Here is a 19,116-nt window from a genome sequence, read left to right on the forward strand (position 1 = left end):
CTTACTCATTCGTAAATCTCCTCTCGAAGTTTGCGTTGTGCCGCGCCAGAAGTCTACAGAAAGGGAAAGAATTTTGCTTCAGCAGTACCCAAATGCTTGCCTCTGGACGGGCCTTGACTGACCAAATATGCGTATTGCGAGATCAAGCTTTTCATTTGACAAAGTTCGAGAGAAATTTGAGGCAGAAACCCGTTTTTTCGTACCTTGTGCTCCCAAGGCTCAGTATTGGACCGCCACACATGTATCATCTTCACTCCGCCCTAGCTGCCTACCATTCATGGGATCCAAATCGCCATGCAAGCGTCTTCTGGCCAAGCACAGAAAAAGGGCTCGAAGATACTCCAAACTAGCCAGCATCTGGGTCTTTTGGTGGTGATTCACTGCAAGTTTGAATATGCGAGACTGGAGCAGTGACAGTCCTACTGGCAACTTGGAGAACGTCGGTTCAGGGAACCCTCGTGGCCAGATTGATAAGATCTGCATTGTATTGCGCAGAGAATTGCATTTGTAGATTAAGATCTTACCCCTGGCCCCAGAGATAACCGCCACAATGCGACTTTATGGGCCGCCCGGGACTGGGCTTGAACTCAATTCCATGGAAGCCCATAGATTGTCGTTCATAGACATCAAGTGAGGACTGACAGACGCCGAATCAGTTGACGAAGCTGAGTGAATTCTTCGTATGTGAGATCACAAATGATCATTGCCCGTAATTAATTGTTTCCTGATGCTGCATTCGATGTCGAGATTCTCATGTTCCCGGGGAAAAGTCCCGGGAAAGCTCAAGAGTCCCGGTCTGTGTTCCCGCCACCAGGAGGCCATTGATGGCCTGCCCCACTGCATGGCACATTGGACCCTGAATTCCAACGGCTAGGCAACGATCTGCCGGCGTTGTGGATAGTTTATTTTATCGTCAGCCTCAAAGCCTCGTGGGTACTTTCCAGCTGTCCAGTACACCAGCCCGACTTTAGTTGAACTGTGTTGTTTTTTCTCCAAGCGGCCACCTCCCGGTGATGTTTGAGAAGTGTCGCTGCTGATATCAACTTCCGATGGCCGAGAGATGATGTACAAGTAGGATTTATGGATATATCCTACGCAGTTCCCTCTTCCAATGTCGCGTGAAAAGACAAGCTGTGGTAGAGAGAACAAGAACGGACTTGTTGCTGCTTACTTGAGGACTGACTACCTGGGCTACTCTATCATGCGCAAACCGTATACTACCTATACTTTTACAATTGGTGGAAACCTTTGGTTCTCATGCTAAACTTTCCCGGTTCTCATCCCTCGTAAGTGAAGAAATTTTCACGACTTACACGACTTACAACATCAGCCCTTATACTTCTCAATTTTCCCGGTCTTCATCTCTCGTCAAGGTGAAAACCCCCCAGTTTTCTAGCTGGAGGCGCCATATTGTCTATTTTATGAACCTTCCCGGCTTCTTCGCCCACTTCTGAAAAGTCACGATCAAACCTTCATCACGCCTGAGATCAACCGGAGATGGGAAGTTATAGAGGTCCTCACTTAGATAAAAGGGATGCCCTCCCGCCCTTCTTTTTCCCTTTTCTCTTTTCTCAGGTTTTTTTCGACAGATCGACTACACAGCTTTCACCGTTTGCAAGATTCAAACACGTTATCAACACTACTCACCAATTCAACAACTTCTCACGTCAACAAGATGTCTGACTATCGCACTTACCACGCTTCCCCGGCTAACTGGTTCCCCGTCTCCTATCCCGAGGAGATGGAGTGGCAGCCAGAGCCTGAAATCCAGCTTCAGCCGCCCGCTGTTGCTGTTCCTTCTAACCCTTCTCCTCTCTCCTCTCTCCTCTCTCTCCCCCCCTCTCTCCCTTCCGCTCTCTCTCTCTCTCCTCCTCTCTCATCCTTCTCTATCTCTCATCCTCCTTCTACTAACCCTTTCACCACGGAGCGACTTGCTCGTGAAAGCGGTGATCCAATGGAGCTCGATGAGGAGCTCCCAGTTCAGCCCCCTGCTACCAACAAGCGTGGTAGAGGGGATGGACCTCGCGACTCGCGTAAGCGTGCTCGTGTTACTAACTCTCCTCCCCCTTCTTCTTTCCGCAAACCCCATCCTTCTTCTAACCGCAATTCCCCTTCTTCTTCTTTCCGCAACTCCTCTACTTCTTCTAACCGCAATCATCCTCCTTCTTCTTTCCGCAACTCCTCTACTTCTTCTAACCGCAATCCTCCTCCTTCTTCTTTCCGCAACCCCTCTACTTCTTCTTACCGCAATAACAACCGCAACCAGCGTTCTTCTAACAAGAGGAACAAGAGGCGCGATCGTCTCGACGCCGATGGCGACGTCGAGATGGCCTCAGCTCCTCCTCCTCACAAGAACCGCAAGGGGAACCAGAATCCCTTTGCGCGTTCTTAACTTACCCTCCTCCTCCTCCTCTCTTCTCTCCCTCCCTCCTCCTCTCCTCTCTCTCTCCTCCTCTCTTCTCTCTCTCCTCTCTTCTCTTCCCCCCCTCTCTTACTAACCAAAACACCAAAAAAACAGCAAAACCCCAAAATCCAAAAAAAAAAAAAAAAAGGTCAGTACTGCCATCTATTTTTCTACTTAGTTGTTTTCTGCTTTTCTCCCCTTCTCTCTCTTCAGCTCCGCCTGCTGTGAAGGCTTTTCTCCCCACCCCCTTCTCTCTCTTCAGTCTCGCCTGCTGTGAAGGCTTTTCTCCCCACCCCCTTCTCTCTCTTCAGCTCCGCCTGCTGTGAAGGCTTTTCTCCCCACCTCTTCTCTCTCTTCAGTCCCGCCTGCTGTGAAGGCTTTTCTCCCCACCCTCTTTTCTCTCTTCAGTCCCGCCTGCTGTGAAGGCTTTTCTCCCCACCTTCTCTTTCCGCTATGGCCCCGGTGAGCCTTATCACTATTTCTTTGGGCAACGAAGTCGGACTCCAAACCTCCCCGCGGTGTTGCCTGGGAACTTCCTCATTCGAGGATGCTAGGTCCAAGTGGACTGGAGACGCAAACTTCTTCTTGTGACTGCTTCTTGTGATGTTTGCTTTGGGTTCATTCTGATTCCTCCACATGTTTGCCATTCGGTCCTGTCTGATACCTCCAAATGTGTCTAGTCCTGGCCCATCTCCCTTGTTGAGCCGTTCTCTGCCTATCCATCAAGCCCACTACATCAACTCCATGTTTCCGTTCTGTGAGCCCCTATGTACTTGATCCGGCCAGCTTGTGAAAGCCTCTCTCATCCATAGCTAGCCATATGCGGTCATTGTCCCCAGCCCACGCCATGTTGGCACACCAAGTCTGATTGTGTGAAGAATCCTCTATTACGTCTGCGTCACCAGATCCACTGAGTATGAGTCCAGTCAATTGTGTCTCAGCCCGACATTCGAGTCCTCCTCATTCTTAAATGCGGTGTAGGTTGCCAGGTCCAGTTTCAACCTCTCACTTTACCGATTCAACTGATACGTATCACATCGGTCTAGGGATATCGATCCATTTATTATCACTCCTGAGTCTAATATGGTCTGTTTGCTCATGATATAGGATGTTCTGGCCCATCCCATCGAGATTATCAGTCTATATCTATATTCACAACTCTCAATGCCTGCACTTGACCACGCCACTTGGATTCATCATGATGATAGGTCGGAATGATCATGCGCCAAGCTACCATGCTCTCATAATCCTGTCGTAGGTTCTGAACTCATGAAGTCTGAGCTCCCGGCGAAACTCCAGCGACTCATTAGGGTCATAACCATGGGCACTTGACTTCAATGCGGCAGCATAGTATTATAGCCTGTATGAGATCACACTTGGTTCGTTAACTGCTTGAGTTATGACTCAAAATGTTGTTTAGCTGTTCTCAAGGCTTGTAGCTTGTGAGCCCGTCGAGATGTACTTGCTCATCTACATGTTAAGTAATTAGGACTGCTGTTTCCATTGCTAAAGCCACAATCTACAGATCCAGCGGCACGGCACGTTCTTAGATCATCAGAATGCTGGTGTCTTTCGTATGCCATTTCTCAATGATGTGTGTACTTAAATTCTGGTATCGAAATCTCATAAGGATCGTCGTCAACTCAAGCTTGAGACTCCCGACTGCTCGATTTAAGTTTCCAGAACTCAAAAAGCGGGCGATAACACCAGAATCGGGCCACAACTTATGTAAAGGATACTTCTGGGCCCTTAACATCCGCCAGTCTGAGAGGAAATCTGCACTCATCTCAGAATTCTCTCACCTGAGTCTGGTCTAATACTTCTAGTGAAACACTGCGATGTTGCCGCACAGTCGCGACGATGACGTTGCGCGCAATTGGTGGATGTAGGCCTTCCAGCAAGGGGCGCGGCGATCTGGCTCCAGCCCTCAAGAGCCCGTGCCGATATGTCGGTTTTCAAAGTTCACATTCATCGGCAGAAATCCAGGTACTTTAATCATGTATGAAGATAAATTCCATTAGTGAAAAGAAAGAATTGCACGCTATGTAGCTGCACCAAATAGACGTTTCCCTGCGAACCACGTCGTTACCCTAATCTTACATAACGCCTCGCCAGTGTTTCCAACCCGCATACGCGTCCATGCCCCTATGCACCCTCTAATGCCGACAATCCAATCGGTCGCATCAATCATTGATATCCGTCATGTTCAGATGAGACTCATGTGGTGGCAGCAGCAAGTCCACTCGCCGCCGGGCTCCTGCTTCCAGACGCTGTTGCAGATGCCCTCGGTCGCGACGAGCTTCTTGCCCTTCTGGCGCCAGGCGGTGACCTTGTAGACGAGACTCGAGCTCATCATGTCGATCTCGACGAACTCGGGGTCGTCCTGCATGCGGTACGCCGTCCAGGGCTCCCAGTCGTCGAGGTGCTCTTGGAGCGTCGGCTTCGATTTCGGCGAGTAGACCTTGTCGCCCGGGTGGGAGAGGACGGCGTCCTTGTCGAGGTACTTGCGGAGGGCCTTGGGCTTGTTGTCGCACATGGCGCGCCAGAGGAGCGTCTCGGCTTCGATGGTGTCTTCCTTGTTGCGGGAGAAGATGGTTCCCTGCTTCGGCTCGTTTTCGTCGCCCATTGTGAAGATTGTCTTGGTGGTTGTTTATTCTAGTCTTTCCGTGGTATTTTCAAACCAGACGTCGCTCGTTTGTATGCAGTGCAGTATTCAGTCGTGAGGATTCGAGGGAAGGTTTTCGGTGCTGCGCTCACGGATCTGGGGCTGCATCAGCTTTATGACATCGTCTGGAGCTCTGGCCTCCAGTGACGACTCTCCCGTGAAAACAGGAAATCCCGGCTTGTGTTGGGCGGTTGTGATTGGCCATGTTCAGTCATTCTCTCGGCGGTCTCACGCAGCCCCTTGACGTCACACTCGATGGAGGGGCTCAGGTGCTGTCCAAAATGCGGGGAGCTCAAGGGAACAGGGGTTGGAAGCAGGTTATTTCATTCCTCGGTGATCTAGACCTTCAGTCCCTTCTCGCCTCTTCTTCTATCATTTTGTGCGACTCTGATGTAACAGGTGCATTGACGGTCCGGGGACAGCCCGGCCGAGACTTGCTGCTGCTGCTCTCTTAGCGCTTGTGGGCGCGACGTTGTAGCCGGCTAAGCCCGCCAGATCGTGGGACCCGTTGGCTTTGGCTTCGATCCGGTGGTTCTTGTCATTGTTTGACGGGGCCGAACTGAACTTGACTTTGTGCTTGGAATCGTCTAGACTCTCTTTGGCCTAACTTTGGCGTCGCAGAAATTGGAGAAGCTTCGACGCCTTAATTGGCAGCTCAGCTTCTCTTGAGCCTGTATTTTCCGTGCTTAAACATGACTGGCGATCAGGAATCGGGGTGTCTGCGAGACGGCGGTGGTTGAGGTATGAGAGACTCTTTCTTCTGCCCGACTCTTGTTAGTGAAAGCATTAGAAGCATCAAGGAGATGTCAATGACTTTTTTTTTTCTTTTTTTTTTTTTTAAGCTTTTTGAAGCTTCCGACCCAGCTGAGTTTCCGTGCCAAAAGGCTTCATGTTGGGATTGGAGAAATGGTTTCGAAGCAGTTTGGCCCTATGACGTCACTTTTCGCGATGCCAGACAAATGCTGTTCACCGAAGTCAGCGTAGCTCCATGGCTTCAAAACGATAGCTTCTCCGTTCTAATAATCGTACCGCCAGAATGAGCAGCTTATATGGGTTTGTGCTGATGAAACGCAGAGCAAGATACTTGGACGACATTGGAAAGACACGTATTCCGAGAGGTGGCACAGAAACGGAATGAGTTCATTTAACAGATCTTTCTTTTTGTCGAAACATCAACTTTTGAGGTTGAATCTGTGCTGATGGGATATCATCCCGATGGTGATCAATTGCCGGGAACAACTCTGATGACTCGACTTTTGAACGAGGCCGTCACGCTACTAGCAAGACCAAGTCGTAGTTGGCACAATTCTACTCCTTCTGTACCAGTTGCTGAGAGACACCAAGGGTAGCCGCGCACTCCAAAGCAAATCCGAAGCATCTGGCGTACCAACCTTGGGACCAGTGACTCAGCTCCACGCAATGAGGCGCACCCAGAAGGAAACTCCCATCAACCCGACTGCTGTTTGAAAACGCCCTGACGCACACTTCCACCTCCTCCTTCGTAGCCACGAAGAACGGATCATCTTCCACCAAGGAGAACATGACGGGTGCTTTGACGAGCGGCGCCCACTTCTCCTTCCACACCGGAAGCCATTCGGAAGCAAATAAGGCCGATTCTGCAATCGGCATAGGGGAATCGAGGCGCTTGCTCTGATCAAGGACTTCTTGCGTAACGGTCCCGGGTTTGAACATGACAGTATCCTTAGCCTCTATCGGCATCGAAGCGTGGTTCTCATCCACCAGTGAAAAGAATGGCGGGGTGTTCTTCATGAACGTGGATTGCTTGTCGCCCATGCCGCTCGCAATGAGACCGCTCAACGGGTAGGCTGGTGCTGCGTCCTGGGCATGGAGACCAGCAGTCACGATGCCGGACATCACCCCAAGGCTGTGACATAGCAGGACGATGGAGTTGCAGTGATTGGGCAAACCGATCTCGGTCCAGAGCTTTGGCAAGATGTAGTTGTGAAGCAAGCGGGCGGTCTCTTGGGGGAATTTCGAGCCCTCTGGAATGGGCAGGACGCAACTTGTTCCGCCGTATGATGGTCGATCGATCGACACGAACGGCACACCGTAAGCAGTACTCGTCAAAGAAGCTGTGTTTCTTGGGGTTGCATCAAAGTACTGGTGGTCATAGCCTCCGCCGTGTAAGGCGACGATCAAGGGCCGGTATTCCGCAGGAGAAACTTGAGATGGGGGGATGCAGTGTGCGCCGGTGACAGTACCGTTTTTGGGAAGCGAGTATTTGAAGGGCTGCATGATGGAGTTGAAGGCCAGCCGACTTCGATTGGACTGAAGGCCGATTCTGTTGGCGATTTATGGGGATTGGAGGTTGAGAGTACAAGCAAAAGTGATGCAGAGGTTGCTTTTAAGGTTGATAGTTCTGGACACAGAGATCCCCTCTGACTAGTTTCAAAAGTTGCAAGTTCCTACTCGCTACGTGAAGTTGCAGCATCGCGTCGCCCTGTCACTCTTTTGGGATTAGTAAGGCAGGGCATGATGTTGATACATGGACCCGATTTTCGAACATTTGAGCACCACTATTTTGAGTCTTAACTACACGGGCTTAACATGTAATCACGGACTTTACGGAACGAACGGGGTTAATGAGTTGCCAGTGAAGATTTTGCAAAATCCGCATCATTTGAAAAGGAGAGAGAATCAGTCGATATGGCAGGACTTCGCCAGTCGGAGATCTACACTGAAGATCCTTGGCCGCAAATTCGGAAATCCGCAAACTCGTTGATACATACCAGCCGCTGCAAGAATTATGGTCTTCCTTGCTCTTAACAGTTTTTAAGTCAACTAGAGTAATATTTACGTTTACAACAAGTTGAAAAAGTTTGCTTAGTTAAGAACAATGTGGTGATGCATGTCTGCTCTGCATGATATGCCTAGAAAAGAGTCCTTCATATCAAGATGAAAGCTGTAAGTTCAAGATTTAGTATGTCAGTTATCAGTACACTTATCCGGTACTTAGAGTAGGACTTTGTGATATTCACTTCATCACATGAAGAAGTAACCAGACACTCACTGAGACATCAGGTTCTTTGATGTTAGTCAGAGAGCCTTACGAAAAGCATCCGTTACTAAACGTGGTATCGATTTTGTTTGTAATTGGAGGTAAGCGGTTTCTGAGATTGCCATGTGAGGAGCGCTCGTGTAACGTAATTGGAGCAAACTCGGATACCTCCGACTCACTGGAGTGCGTCGAGGCTACATAGGTAACCGACAAGCATCAGTAAGCTTCACCCAGCTTTCATTTCTACTAGCCATGAAAAATATCCAATCGCATTTATGTTGAACCAGAATTAATCTCCTTTAAATGATCAAAACGTACAACCGTGGCCGCAGCGTTGTATTCGGCATTTGTTGATTGCTGGCCTGGTTTCATAACATTTATGATATTGATTGAACACGAACACGTAAGGTAGGCCTCAGTTGAATTTGATACCGGGATCTCAGCGAAATTCATACTTTGAACTGGATTCAATGATGCTCGCACCTATAGAACAGTCGCTAATACTGGTATTTTCTCAGTCTCGGGCATGGAACGCGATGTTATTCTAAAAATGACAACAAGGACACTGCAGAGTGAAATGCTTAAAGGTCATGCCTATGTCTCTCACTCATTTGAAAATGAGATCTCCTTGACGACAAGCGATATTGTAAAGCGATATTGTAAACACAATATGAGCAGTGAGCATCTTGCTTATCGCATAGGGCTCCAGGCACCCGAAGCATCCAGGCATGGGCCTCGTCCTCTGACAGAAACAGAGCTCACAAGCTTTCAACGAACCCAACCACTCCCCGCATCGCCAATGACGGCCCACCCCAGGGCCACGAATAGATCCCAAGACTCCGATTCTCGTCCACTTTTGGCATGGACACGGCTGAATCAGCCTGGAACGACGAAAGCTCAAGCCAACTATGACGGGTCCTGGCTCTCCGACTTATGGGAGAGTTGGTGCTGGTTCGATCGCTGCTGCGACCGTCTCTGCGACAGAGCGTGCGATAGATGCTGTGACCGGTGTTGTGACAGATGCTGCGACCGGTGTTGCGACAGGTGTTGTGATCGGTGTTGTGGAAAGTGCTGCGGATGTTGCGAATGCGTGGAACGGTACGAAGTGCATGAAGTGAGATGCTATTTACAAAGATGTCATACTGATTACATGCGAGCAGGCTTTGCTTAGGATTGGGACACGCTTGATGCCGCTCTCCTCAGGGCTCAGGACTATCGGCAAGAGCAACGGCTTGTCCACGCGAGCCCGGAGGCCGCCCCGGCCGTGTTTTCCGCGCCGGCCGTGGAGACCGCGGAAGAAGCGGGAAGCGACAGTCACCCCTAAATTACCGTAGTTTTGTCCCCGGCGGGCGGTGCTTTCTTGGCTCACTCATTGCGGCGACCGGTCTTTCATGGGTATTTGTTAGTTGGCTTAGATCCAGAGACATTCGAGAACAAGCCTCAACATTTGCACCAGCTGATGTAAAAGGTTCGAAGTTGGGAAAAGAAAGAGTTCACAAAAGTTCAGATGACAGATCTGTCCTCTGAGATTAGTTTTGAAATATACCACTAAGAAGTTTGCCCACTTGTGAGATCTTCAAGTTTGATAATGGATGGCAGAGGTCGTCCTGAGTGCGTCTACCTAATCAAAAATTAGGTTCAAGCTTCATTAATTCTGTTGAGTCAGTTTCCTCGGCCTTGTTTTGAATTGTCATTTGTTACATTTGAAGGCGAGAAAGCGAACCCGAGAGAGACGACGCCAATCCTCTTGGGCTTGACGTTGAAGCATTTAAGGTCGTCTTCATCCTCTTCGAATGGAGTAAAGGATCAATCACTGCACTCTTCGCTCATTCCAATCTCTCAAATCACTCAAGAGCTTATCAAGACTCCCAGACAACTCAACAATCGATGTGAGTATCCTGCCACGACAAGCTGTACCTGATGCTGATGGACCCGATTCGACAAAGCCTCCACCATGAAAGTACTCAGCATCATTGTCGCCACTGCGGTCTTCTTTGGGCCTTCACTTGTATCAGCCGAGTGCAGGCAGTTCAGGAATGGAGAGATTTGCAGGGCGCCATTCCGGTTCACTTGCGGTGGCATGGGCACCGCGACCTTGACATGCTGCACCGGGGTGGGCAACGCAGACTGTCAGTGATTGTAGGGCCTGTGGGCCTTGGGTGTGAGGTGTGACAACATGGAATATGCAAATATATGGGATGTAAACGGTATTGTCATATACCTGTTCGGATAGGCCCTCACGAATCTGGATACTCATATACATAAGTCTGCGTATAGATGAGGATATTCAGGACATAGGCTTTACACAGGACAAGCAAGACTTCCACCCTTTGTGATTGTGTTCAAAGACTTGGGCAGAGAGCCAAAAAGCGCGGTGAATGTGTAGTCAGCGTTACAACTACAAAAGACAAATGAGACGAGTGAGCTTTCTGTCTGCTGAGAAATGCGTAATGTGATAATACAACCATAAAATGGTGGCCTCACCACTTTGGTAGAGAAATGCGCGGTTGCAAATGATCCAACCACGTTACACTGCTATGTGTTTGTTAAATCATTAGGACGGTCGAGGTTTACTATTAATTCTGGTCACAAAAGTGTGTATGGAACAGTCGACATGGGGGATGTTTGAATGAGTGCATATATATTGATCAATCCGCGATGATAATGACTATGATGATCGGAACGATGTATACTCAGGATATGCATTCCTTGTAACCGACATGTCTATACTTGGATAGTCTTGTCTGACAGGACGTTGACGGTGAGTGCGGAGACGGCGTGCGGCCGCGGACCTCTAGTTTTCCGTCACCGAGAAAGACATAATTTAGTATATATGCCCATCTTTAAACGTCCACGATAGTTGTCCGTTTTAAGACTGTCATTATAAACGCCTCCGAATATCTCCCTACCGCCAACTTCCTAGGCATTATTTCCTCTTCCGCCCACAATGAAATATCGCGGTGTCGTTTACGATGTGGGCCTTCACTTCGAACCCAACACCCCTTCGGTTGAGCCCTTCAACGCCAACCTCGTGGAACACGACATGCGCGTGATTTCCAACGAGCTTCAGGCCAATGCTGTCCGCATCGAGGGCGAATCCATCTCTCGTCTCGTCACCGCTGCTCGTGCCGCTCATGCCTTGGGGCTCACTGTTCTTTTCAATCCGTGGAAGATGCATTCGCCAGCCCAAGAGATACAACTTGACCTCGCCGAAGCCGCGCAGGCTGCAGAAGATCTTCGGATGGAGGGCTTGGATATTGTATTTGTTACGCAGTGCGAGTTTACAATCTTCAACGAGGGTATCTTCCCAGGCAAGACTCTTATGGAGCGCGTTGGCTGGATGGCCACCATGGGCCGAGGTAGTAAGGAGCAGCTCGCCGCGTTGGGCGAGCGCTCCGCGAAGCTCAATGACGTGCTTCGGTCGTTTCTGGACGTTGTATGTCCCATCTTCCACGGCCGGGTGACGTACTCGGCAGGGAGCTGGGAACAATTGAGTTGATTCCCTTTGACATCGTCGGTGTCGACTACTACCGAGAAAGCGAGACGGAGACAGAATACGTCGACAGAATACGTCGACGGTTTGACAAAATATCAACAGGGTAAACCGGTGTTCGTCATGGAGTTCGGTTGCTGCGCATACGAGGGTGCGGCGGCTCGCGGCGCAGGCGGCTTCATGCTCCTGGAGGGAACGAATCCCGATGGTACTGGAAACTTTGCGGACGGGGTCGTGTTGACCTATTCGGAGACGGAACAAGCTGATTACATTGAGACGCAGCTCGGGCTACTCACGGACGCTGCTGTCGATGGCGCCTTCGTGTACGTCTTTTCGTTCCCGACATTCCGTGCCGGCGAGGGTGCACGAAATCTGGACATGATGTCCTTTTCACTGGTCAAGACGTGGCCGGAAGGTGATGAGAGGTACACGGCGATGCCTCCTTGGGCGCCGAAGGAGTCTTTCAGGAGGTTGGTCAAAGTCTACAAGACCATGAAAAATGCAGGTTCTGGCCAGTAAGGCTCAATCATTTTGTCGATTTGGCCGTGTAAGACGGTACATATCTGTTGGGACCCGGGGGTCTTCCGATCTCCACCAGCTCACCTGGTCCAGCCAAATTCTATACAGACACATACATCGCCGTCACTAAGCGTACTGTTCTTCCATAGAATTGAACGCCCAGGCTTTGATCTTGACTTTCTTGACCAGTTGGGGGCCGCTTATGCTCTCATTCTCTTCGCCGATGTATTACTTTTGTGACGACAATCCTACGAAGTTTTTGCGGTGGCACTCATCCTATTTTCGCTTGGCCTGGAACCTTCATGAACTAGTCAACAAAATATGGTTAGCTATACCGCTTACGCGGTTTCACATGTGGTGAGCTGTTCTTTCACATACCTTCTTCTATCCTGTTGCGCGCAATATCTGCCTCCATTTGCCACCGAGCCCCCACGGCCAGCAACCACCATACGCCTAGGGCGAGAATGGGAAAAACGCAGGCGTTCTTGACGGTGACACGGGGACATGGATCGAACGTGGCGGCTGACAACATCATGTAGAAGCCAAGGCCGATGACGACAAGGCTGATGACGCCGTCCACGCAGAACCTGTCACTCATGCCGTCTTGCAAGTTGCTCGTGATGCGCATGGAGTCCGGCATTATGGCGTCTATCCGTCTCATTTGTCGCACGAAGGCTGGTTTGTGTGATAGAATCAACCACCTGCACAGTCTGTAGTGCGCTTCATGCATGATGCGTTCCTCTTCCATTTCGATCCACCAATCAAACAATCGAGACGTCCAGCTCTGTTCGTTCGCCATTTCTGTGATAGGCTTGTAGTGGAGGAGATTTAAGTTTCGAAGAAAGAAAATAATGAGATGATCTTTGCCTCTGGAGTGTTGGGATCTGAGTCGATGTCAGAAAGTCGTGATGAGATATCGTGAGGTGGAATGCGACGTGGATTGAGACTTAACTCAGTATTCTCTAGATGTTTGATGATATGTCGGCGTTATATGAGATAATGGAGATAGGGAAAGCAGATAAAGTTATTGTACCCAAAGGTTCTGGTCTAGTATGAACTAGCATGATTGCTTGAGCACTGGGCAATTGCGGTTGTGTGTCCTATGTGTGGAAAGTTATTCCTCAAGGTGTTGCGTGATACAATTTTTTGTTTGTGGCTAGCGATGTCCTCACCTTTTCTCGAGGTGAAGACACTTTCTTTTCTTTTTCTCACTCAGTAATACGTATCCAAAAACATAACCACATGCGATCGTTCTACCAGAAGCTGCTATCCACACATATGTTGATATTGTTTAGTGAGCGGTGAAGGAGCAGGTAATATAGAAATGTTAGCCTCTCATTCAGATTGAAATGGAGAAAACCTGGTGTATTGGCCCAATGCGACCACTGTCTTACTATGTAGTAGTTGCGGGTTTGATGCTCTCACCCGAAAGACGCCTCAGAGATCGATGACGTCAAGACTTATGTTCTTCTATTCTCCAGGCTATGGACATTGGAACCCAACTTGATACAACACATTCCGTACAAAGCAAGCTCACTTATCTCATCTCGCAACATCCTTTCGACCGGAAAACTTCTCCTATATTCCCAAGCACTCAAACATGGATGACTGGCAAGAATCAGCCTTTACATCCAGGCATGTCCACAATCGAGTCAGCTCATCCAAAGCCGGCGCGGGCCGACGAGGCAGAGGAGCTTTCGACGCTAAAACAACATTCGGCAAATATGAAATCAAGTGTTCAAAGGCACAAAAATCTCAAGCAGGCGGCAGCCCATCTGACAAGAAGAAGAAGGCTCTAGAACCAACTATGGATATCTTTCGACTATCAGACGACGGCCGCGGTTTGCTTGGACGGCTGTACTTACCTGATTTCCTAGATGTCAGCATCGTCTTGACAGGGAGCCGAAAGACTCTTCAACAATTGATACTTAGCCTTGAGAGCGAGGCACGACAAACATCGAAACAAGAAGACGACATCGACGACGAAATTCTAGCCATCGAAAACACCACGTCGAGTTCCAATGAAGACGGGAATGACCTAGAGGAAAACCCCAGAGATGAAACCTCGGAGACTGAGGAGTGCAAGGAGAGACAGAGATTTGAAAACTTCGAGAAGAACAGCTTCCGTTCGCCAAAGTTTTGGTTCCAGTGGAAGGGAAGGGTAAATGCACGACCCACTGTTGCGTCGAGTAGCGAAACAGACGCTGCCTCTGAAAGAGATGAGACAGGCAGAGGGTACCTGGTGTTTGCTGGAAACGACTGTAGGTCTTTCAAAGGCACCATCAGCTGCGATGCATTGCAGTGGGACAATGTGTCTTTATCTGGATGGAAAGCAGTCTCTATGACTGAAAGGGATATCGCTTTCGAATGGTAATATCATTGGGAGCGTCGCCGGTGAAATCTTCTCGGGGCAACTTGCTGAAGTATGAGGAATCTCCTGGCTACTGGAGCCTTCTTGTATCTTCCCAACGCAAATACTTAGTCACTTGAGCTTTTCTTGTAGTGATGACAAGGGTTTGACTCCCTCTGGCTTTACAACACGAACTTCTACTCCTGGGTCTTCTGACAATACCGAACAAGTGCGATTTGGCATCCCAACATGGCTTCCGGATCACGAGCGAAGAAACTCAAGCGCAAAAGACCAGCGAATGTTAGCTCCAGTAGGACGCATGGCCCCTCGGAACCACATAGCAAGGTACGCAGATGCCTCGGTCATCACTTGCATGACTTATTCGCCTAGACCGCTCTCCCACTGCATCGGCCTTTGGTCCATTGCTATCCGTATGAACATTCACTAATCTCATTCTCAGAAGGCCAAGGTCAGCGACAACAAGAAATCGTTATCCTTTTTGTAAGTCTTCACTATTTGGTCTAGCTGCAGAGCATACATGTAGTCTTACCACTGATTTGTAGATCGCTTCCTCCTGAAATCCGCAACGAGATATACCACGACGCCCTGGTGCGCGAGACCTCAATCAACATCGGCGAAACCCTTGTCGGTGACAAGCAGTTGCTGCGACAATACTCGAACAGACCAAAGAGAAAGCCCGTCTTCGGCTCCCTCCTTCGTACATGCAAGACTGTGCATGCCGATGCGAGTGCCATGCTCTACTCCAACGGTTTCGCACTGGATACGATGCAGGATCTCGCACAATGGCTCCGCGCTATCGGCCGTAACGCAGTTCACCTACGCGGCATTACATTCCTTCACCATATTCAAGCTGCTTCGTTCAACCTGAAGCCAAGAGGCCCCAAACTCAAACTGGGAAATCAGTGTGTTCACAGGTACGCGTCGAGGAAGGTTGCTGCGATGCTTGCCAATTCACAACATCTCGAGCCCTTGAAAATGCAGTTTCGATACACTACAGTGTATCGAAACCAGGGTCTCTCGGTCCCGAGAAACGACAGCCCGGAACACTGGGTCCGGACTGCACGGGTTATTGCGGAAATGGTGTACAACGACTTCCGCCCTATTTTACGACAAGCCATTTCCCGCGGAAAGTCCGTCAGCGAGGCTTGCAGATTGATTCAAGTCCACCGAGGGAACTTCGAGGACACAGATTGGTGGACGCCTCAAGGCTGGCCTTTAATCTCATTGAATGCAACCGAATTGAAGGACGCTGAAGATGCAGTTGTTGACCACATGCAACTTTTGCTGCGCATGGGAGTTTAGGTTAGTTTTAGAGATGGTCAACTACGGCAATCCGGCCTCATGATGTTTATTGGATAATAAGGGCGGACAAATTCTGGGCAAAACAGTTTACCTATTCCCCTCAGACAATGTTATTTTGGATCCAGCCACAGCTGGTGTGTGAAATTGAACCTAGTGTCAAGGTACCGCAGGAAGAGCAACCTTGATGTGTGAAGTTGAGCCACAGCCCCGCTTGGACTGCTGCCTTCTGACAGCCGCCCCCATTCATATTGTGAAAAAAGGCACCTTTTTTGCTCCAGAAATCAAGCAGTCATTCCCAGACCTGCATCATACTTCGAAATCCAAATGTCGCTTCAAACTCAGCAAAACCGACCCGCTCCCAGTAAGGTCTCGTACGAGCCTCGATATCCGCCAAAGGGGACAGATGAACTCGACATCCCATCGGAGAGATCCCTGAATATTCACAATAACCGAACTGCGGAAGACATCGCCTCACAGGCCGCGGGAGCTAATATGAAAGTAAGAAGAAAAGCTTGACCAGCTTCCCTCGGTCCAATGATAAGAGGAATCGTTCGGTTTATTAACAACATTTCGTTCAAAGTTTGAAGCCCACCGCTCAACACCAACTTCTGAAAGGTTTCCTTTTCTGTGAGTCTCTTGCCTATCTATTCATATGCTGAGATTAGGCTTACAGAAAAACAGACGTCTGCCCCCGGAGCTGCGCAATGCGATCTACAAGCTCATTCTCCATCGCCTTGATGGACAACCCTGTCTGTATGTTGTGAAAGTTATCCTCCTCCTATCTCAGCAAGCCAGACGAAGCTCACACAATCGAAAAGTATTAGAGACCCAGACGGCCGGCCACCCAGGAAGAGAACAGCACGTGGCAGACAACACAAAAGTCAAGTTGACGGGGAAGATCGTCCAATGTTGAGAACTTGCCAAGCCATTCACCGAGAGTCTGTCCACCTCTTGTACTCAAATGACTTTGGCTTGTCCGATATGGACAGCCTTTTAAGTTGGCTAAGCATCATTGGTCCCCACAATCGCGCGAATATCCGGTCCATTTCTCTGGTCGATGACGTGTTAACTGGCTGGACGCCTAGCTATCGCGCCGACGCGAAAAAAGTAGCGAAGCTCCTGGCAAATTCGACATTTCTAAGGAGTTTTCAGACTAAATATTGTTACGCCTACTGCTTGGACCACGTGAAATGGTGCAGACACCCTCCAAGCGAGGAGTCCGCGTCCAAAAAATGGACTAAGAAGGCTTGTAAAGTGGCGGAAGCCATTTACGATGACTTTAGACCTATTTTCTCACGAGCACTATCAAGAGGCAAGAGACCTGACGAGCTCTGCACGCTTCTGTCGCTCCACAAAAGCAACTTCGAACAATGTGTATCTCGCAAACCTTTGGATGAAGAAGACCAAGAGTTGCTACAGGAGCGTGCAAAAGAGGCCGAAGCTGCTATGATAGAGCACATGCGATCGTTACTTGAGAGAAATTTGTTGTACAGGGGTTTGAATCGTCGTTAGTTCCAGATTTTGGATTGATGAGTGGGTATTTAGTTTGAGTGTAACAAAATGCAATCTCAGTCTATAGACTAGCTAGTAAAGGGTGACTGTCACGTACAGAGACGCAGTGTGTGATTGTCTTACGAAGGAGTGACATCAACAGATGTTTATCACCATGAAAATGCAAAACAGCAACTATCTCAGAACGTACACTCATTATCACGATGAAGATCTCGAAAATAGAATCTGAGGTGCTATCATAAGGCCATCAAACATTTTCTCACTGTTTATCTTTTACAGTTGCGAATTTAAAATGAAAAATAAAAAAGCACGACCGTTTCATACCAGGGAAGGAATATTACTATGAGCTTATAAGAGTTTTCACAGTTTACCCAAAATATGGACAGAATATTATGTTCTTAATACGCCCATGACAGAAACGGGTCTCGTTGAAATGCAACTATTACCACTCCACAAGCCGTCTCTCACTCAAAAGCCGCGGCGAATCTATCGCCGCCAAGGATAGTCGTACTTCTCTTTAAAGCCACGATCAGTCCTGAAATCCCGCCTTTTGTTGTAGCATCCCTCTGTGTCACACCAGAAAATGTTGCGCGTCTCTTCATCCTTTTGGTAAGATTTTGGATCCAACAGAGGAATGAATGTCTTGAGGGCAGTTTCATTACAGTCCCGTTGGGAATTCCAATATAATATCGCTTGCTCCAATGGAATATTCTGCCATACGGTGAGTCTGCCATTCAAGAACACGCAATTACCCCTCCTTTCGAAGCTGTAGTTGAAGCGGCAAGTTGGGCAATCTACGTTTCGTTTTCCGTGCCTCCAAAACATGTCCAAAAGTGAATTTGGACGCTCACTCTGGAACGTGATGTGGGGACAGAGAAGCCACTCGAACCGGGGCTTGAACGCGTCGAAGCGTGACTGAAGATACTCGGGTGTCACTACTGCCTGGGGATGTTGTTTTGGAAACCTGAATAACGGGAACTTCCACCCGAGTTCCAAAAACGTTTCCCGTCTGTCATTATGGGGTTGCCTCAGCCGGAAGCCCGGGTTGATGGTTTGTTCTGTTGGCGGGCAGCTTTTGAAACATTCTCTACACTCCGCAAATAGCTTGTTGTCGTATCTGCCTTCAGGGAGAACGTTTAGTCTCTGGGTTTGTATCGATGATACCCAGTGCAGGATATCAGCCCAAGTGTATTCCTTGTGAACGCACAATCGAATCGTGCCTTCATGAGCAATACAACTGCCTGAGCGGCTTTGTTCGGACTTCTGTCCCGGTGAGAACCACATCCGAGGGTGTTCAAATCGACAGGGTGAGCAGTGTTGCGAACGAAATTGGTCCCAGAAAAGGGATTTATACCGTGCGTCTTTCTTTCCAGAAAGACATGCGGGGCAGAGCCATCGCTCAGAAAGTCGCCCTCTCACGGCCCGAGGAGCCACTTCTGCTCGATATGGTAATGATCGAACGAAGCGAGGATCGTACGATGATGTAACGTCAATAAATCGAAACGGTAAAAGCAAGTGACCGACATAGTTGCTGTCCAGAAGCTGCGGAGGAGCGAGGTTGAGGAACCTAGCAATCAGAGATGGTGCTTTCAGCTGAACAGGCATCCGTGACCAAGCGCTGACTTCTTGGCGAGAGCCGCAGCGTCCCTTGAGGCCTTGAAATGTGAAGTCCTCGAACAGTCTGGAGAAGAGATGACACGCATGGCGCGCAACGTACAAGTCCTCGTCCGGCAAGAAGTGCAAAACTGTCAGCAGCACTTCTTCTGGCAGTGAACAAATACTCTGTTGCGAGTTCTCGTGTCTGCGGACAAGCCACGGCGGGGGATTATGA

General features: G+C 49.1%; 4 protein-coding genes across 4 annotated transcripts; 2 read left to right on the top strand and 2 right to left on the bottom strand.

Moving 5' to 3' along the window:
* Positions 1 to 1,675: 1,675 nt before the first annotated feature.
* CkaCkLH20_12591 (uncharacterized protein) lies at positions 1,676 to 2,392 on the top strand (the record flags this gene model as incomplete). Its single annotated transcript, XM_038895304.1, has 1 exon — positions 1,676 to 2,392. The coding sequence occupies one exon, from the start codon at positions 1,676 to 1,678 to the stop codon at positions 2,390 to 2,392; it is 717 nt and encodes a 238-aa protein (XP_038739443.1).
* Positions 2,393 to 4,610: 2,218 nt separating this feature from the next.
* On the bottom strand, positions 4,611 to 5,030 carry CkaCkLH20_12592 (uncharacterized protein; the record flags this gene model as incomplete). Its single annotated transcript, XM_038895305.1, has 1 exon — positions 4,611 to 5,030. One exon carries the CDS (start codon positions 5,028 to 5,030, stop codon positions 4,611 to 4,613), a length of 420 nt encoding a protein of 139 aa, XP_038739444.1.
* Positions 5,031 to 6,377: 1,347 nt separating this feature from the next.
* On the bottom strand, positions 6,378 to 7,325 carry CkaCkLH20_12593 (uncharacterized protein; the record flags this gene model as incomplete). Its single annotated transcript, XM_038895306.1, has 1 exon — positions 6,378 to 7,325. One exon carries the CDS (start codon positions 7,323 to 7,325, stop codon positions 6,378 to 6,380), a length of 948 nt encoding a protein of 315 aa, XP_038739445.1.
* A 3,710-nt stretch (positions 7,326 to 11,035) lies between these two features.
* Positions 11,036 to 15,773, top strand: CkaCkLH20_12594 (uncharacterized protein; the record flags this gene model as incomplete). Its single annotated transcript, XM_038895307.1, has 5 exons — positions 11,036 to 11,524; positions 11,687 to 12,051; positions 14,033 to 14,261; positions 14,911 to 14,951; positions 15,014 to 15,773. The coding sequence occupies 5 exons, from the start codon at positions 11,036 to 11,038 to the stop codon at positions 15,771 to 15,773; spliced, it is 1,884 nt and encodes a 627-aa protein (XP_038739446.1).
* Positions 15,774 to 19,116: the final 3,343 nt, after the last annotated feature.

Source organism: Colletotrichum karsti, assembly GCF_011947395.1.
Source record: "Colletotrichum karsti strain CkLH20 chromosome Unknown Scaffold61, whole genome shotgun sequence".
Taxonomy (NCBI): Eukaryota; Fungi; Ascomycota; class Sordariomycetes; order Glomerellales; family Glomerellaceae; genus Colletotrichum; species Colletotrichum karsti.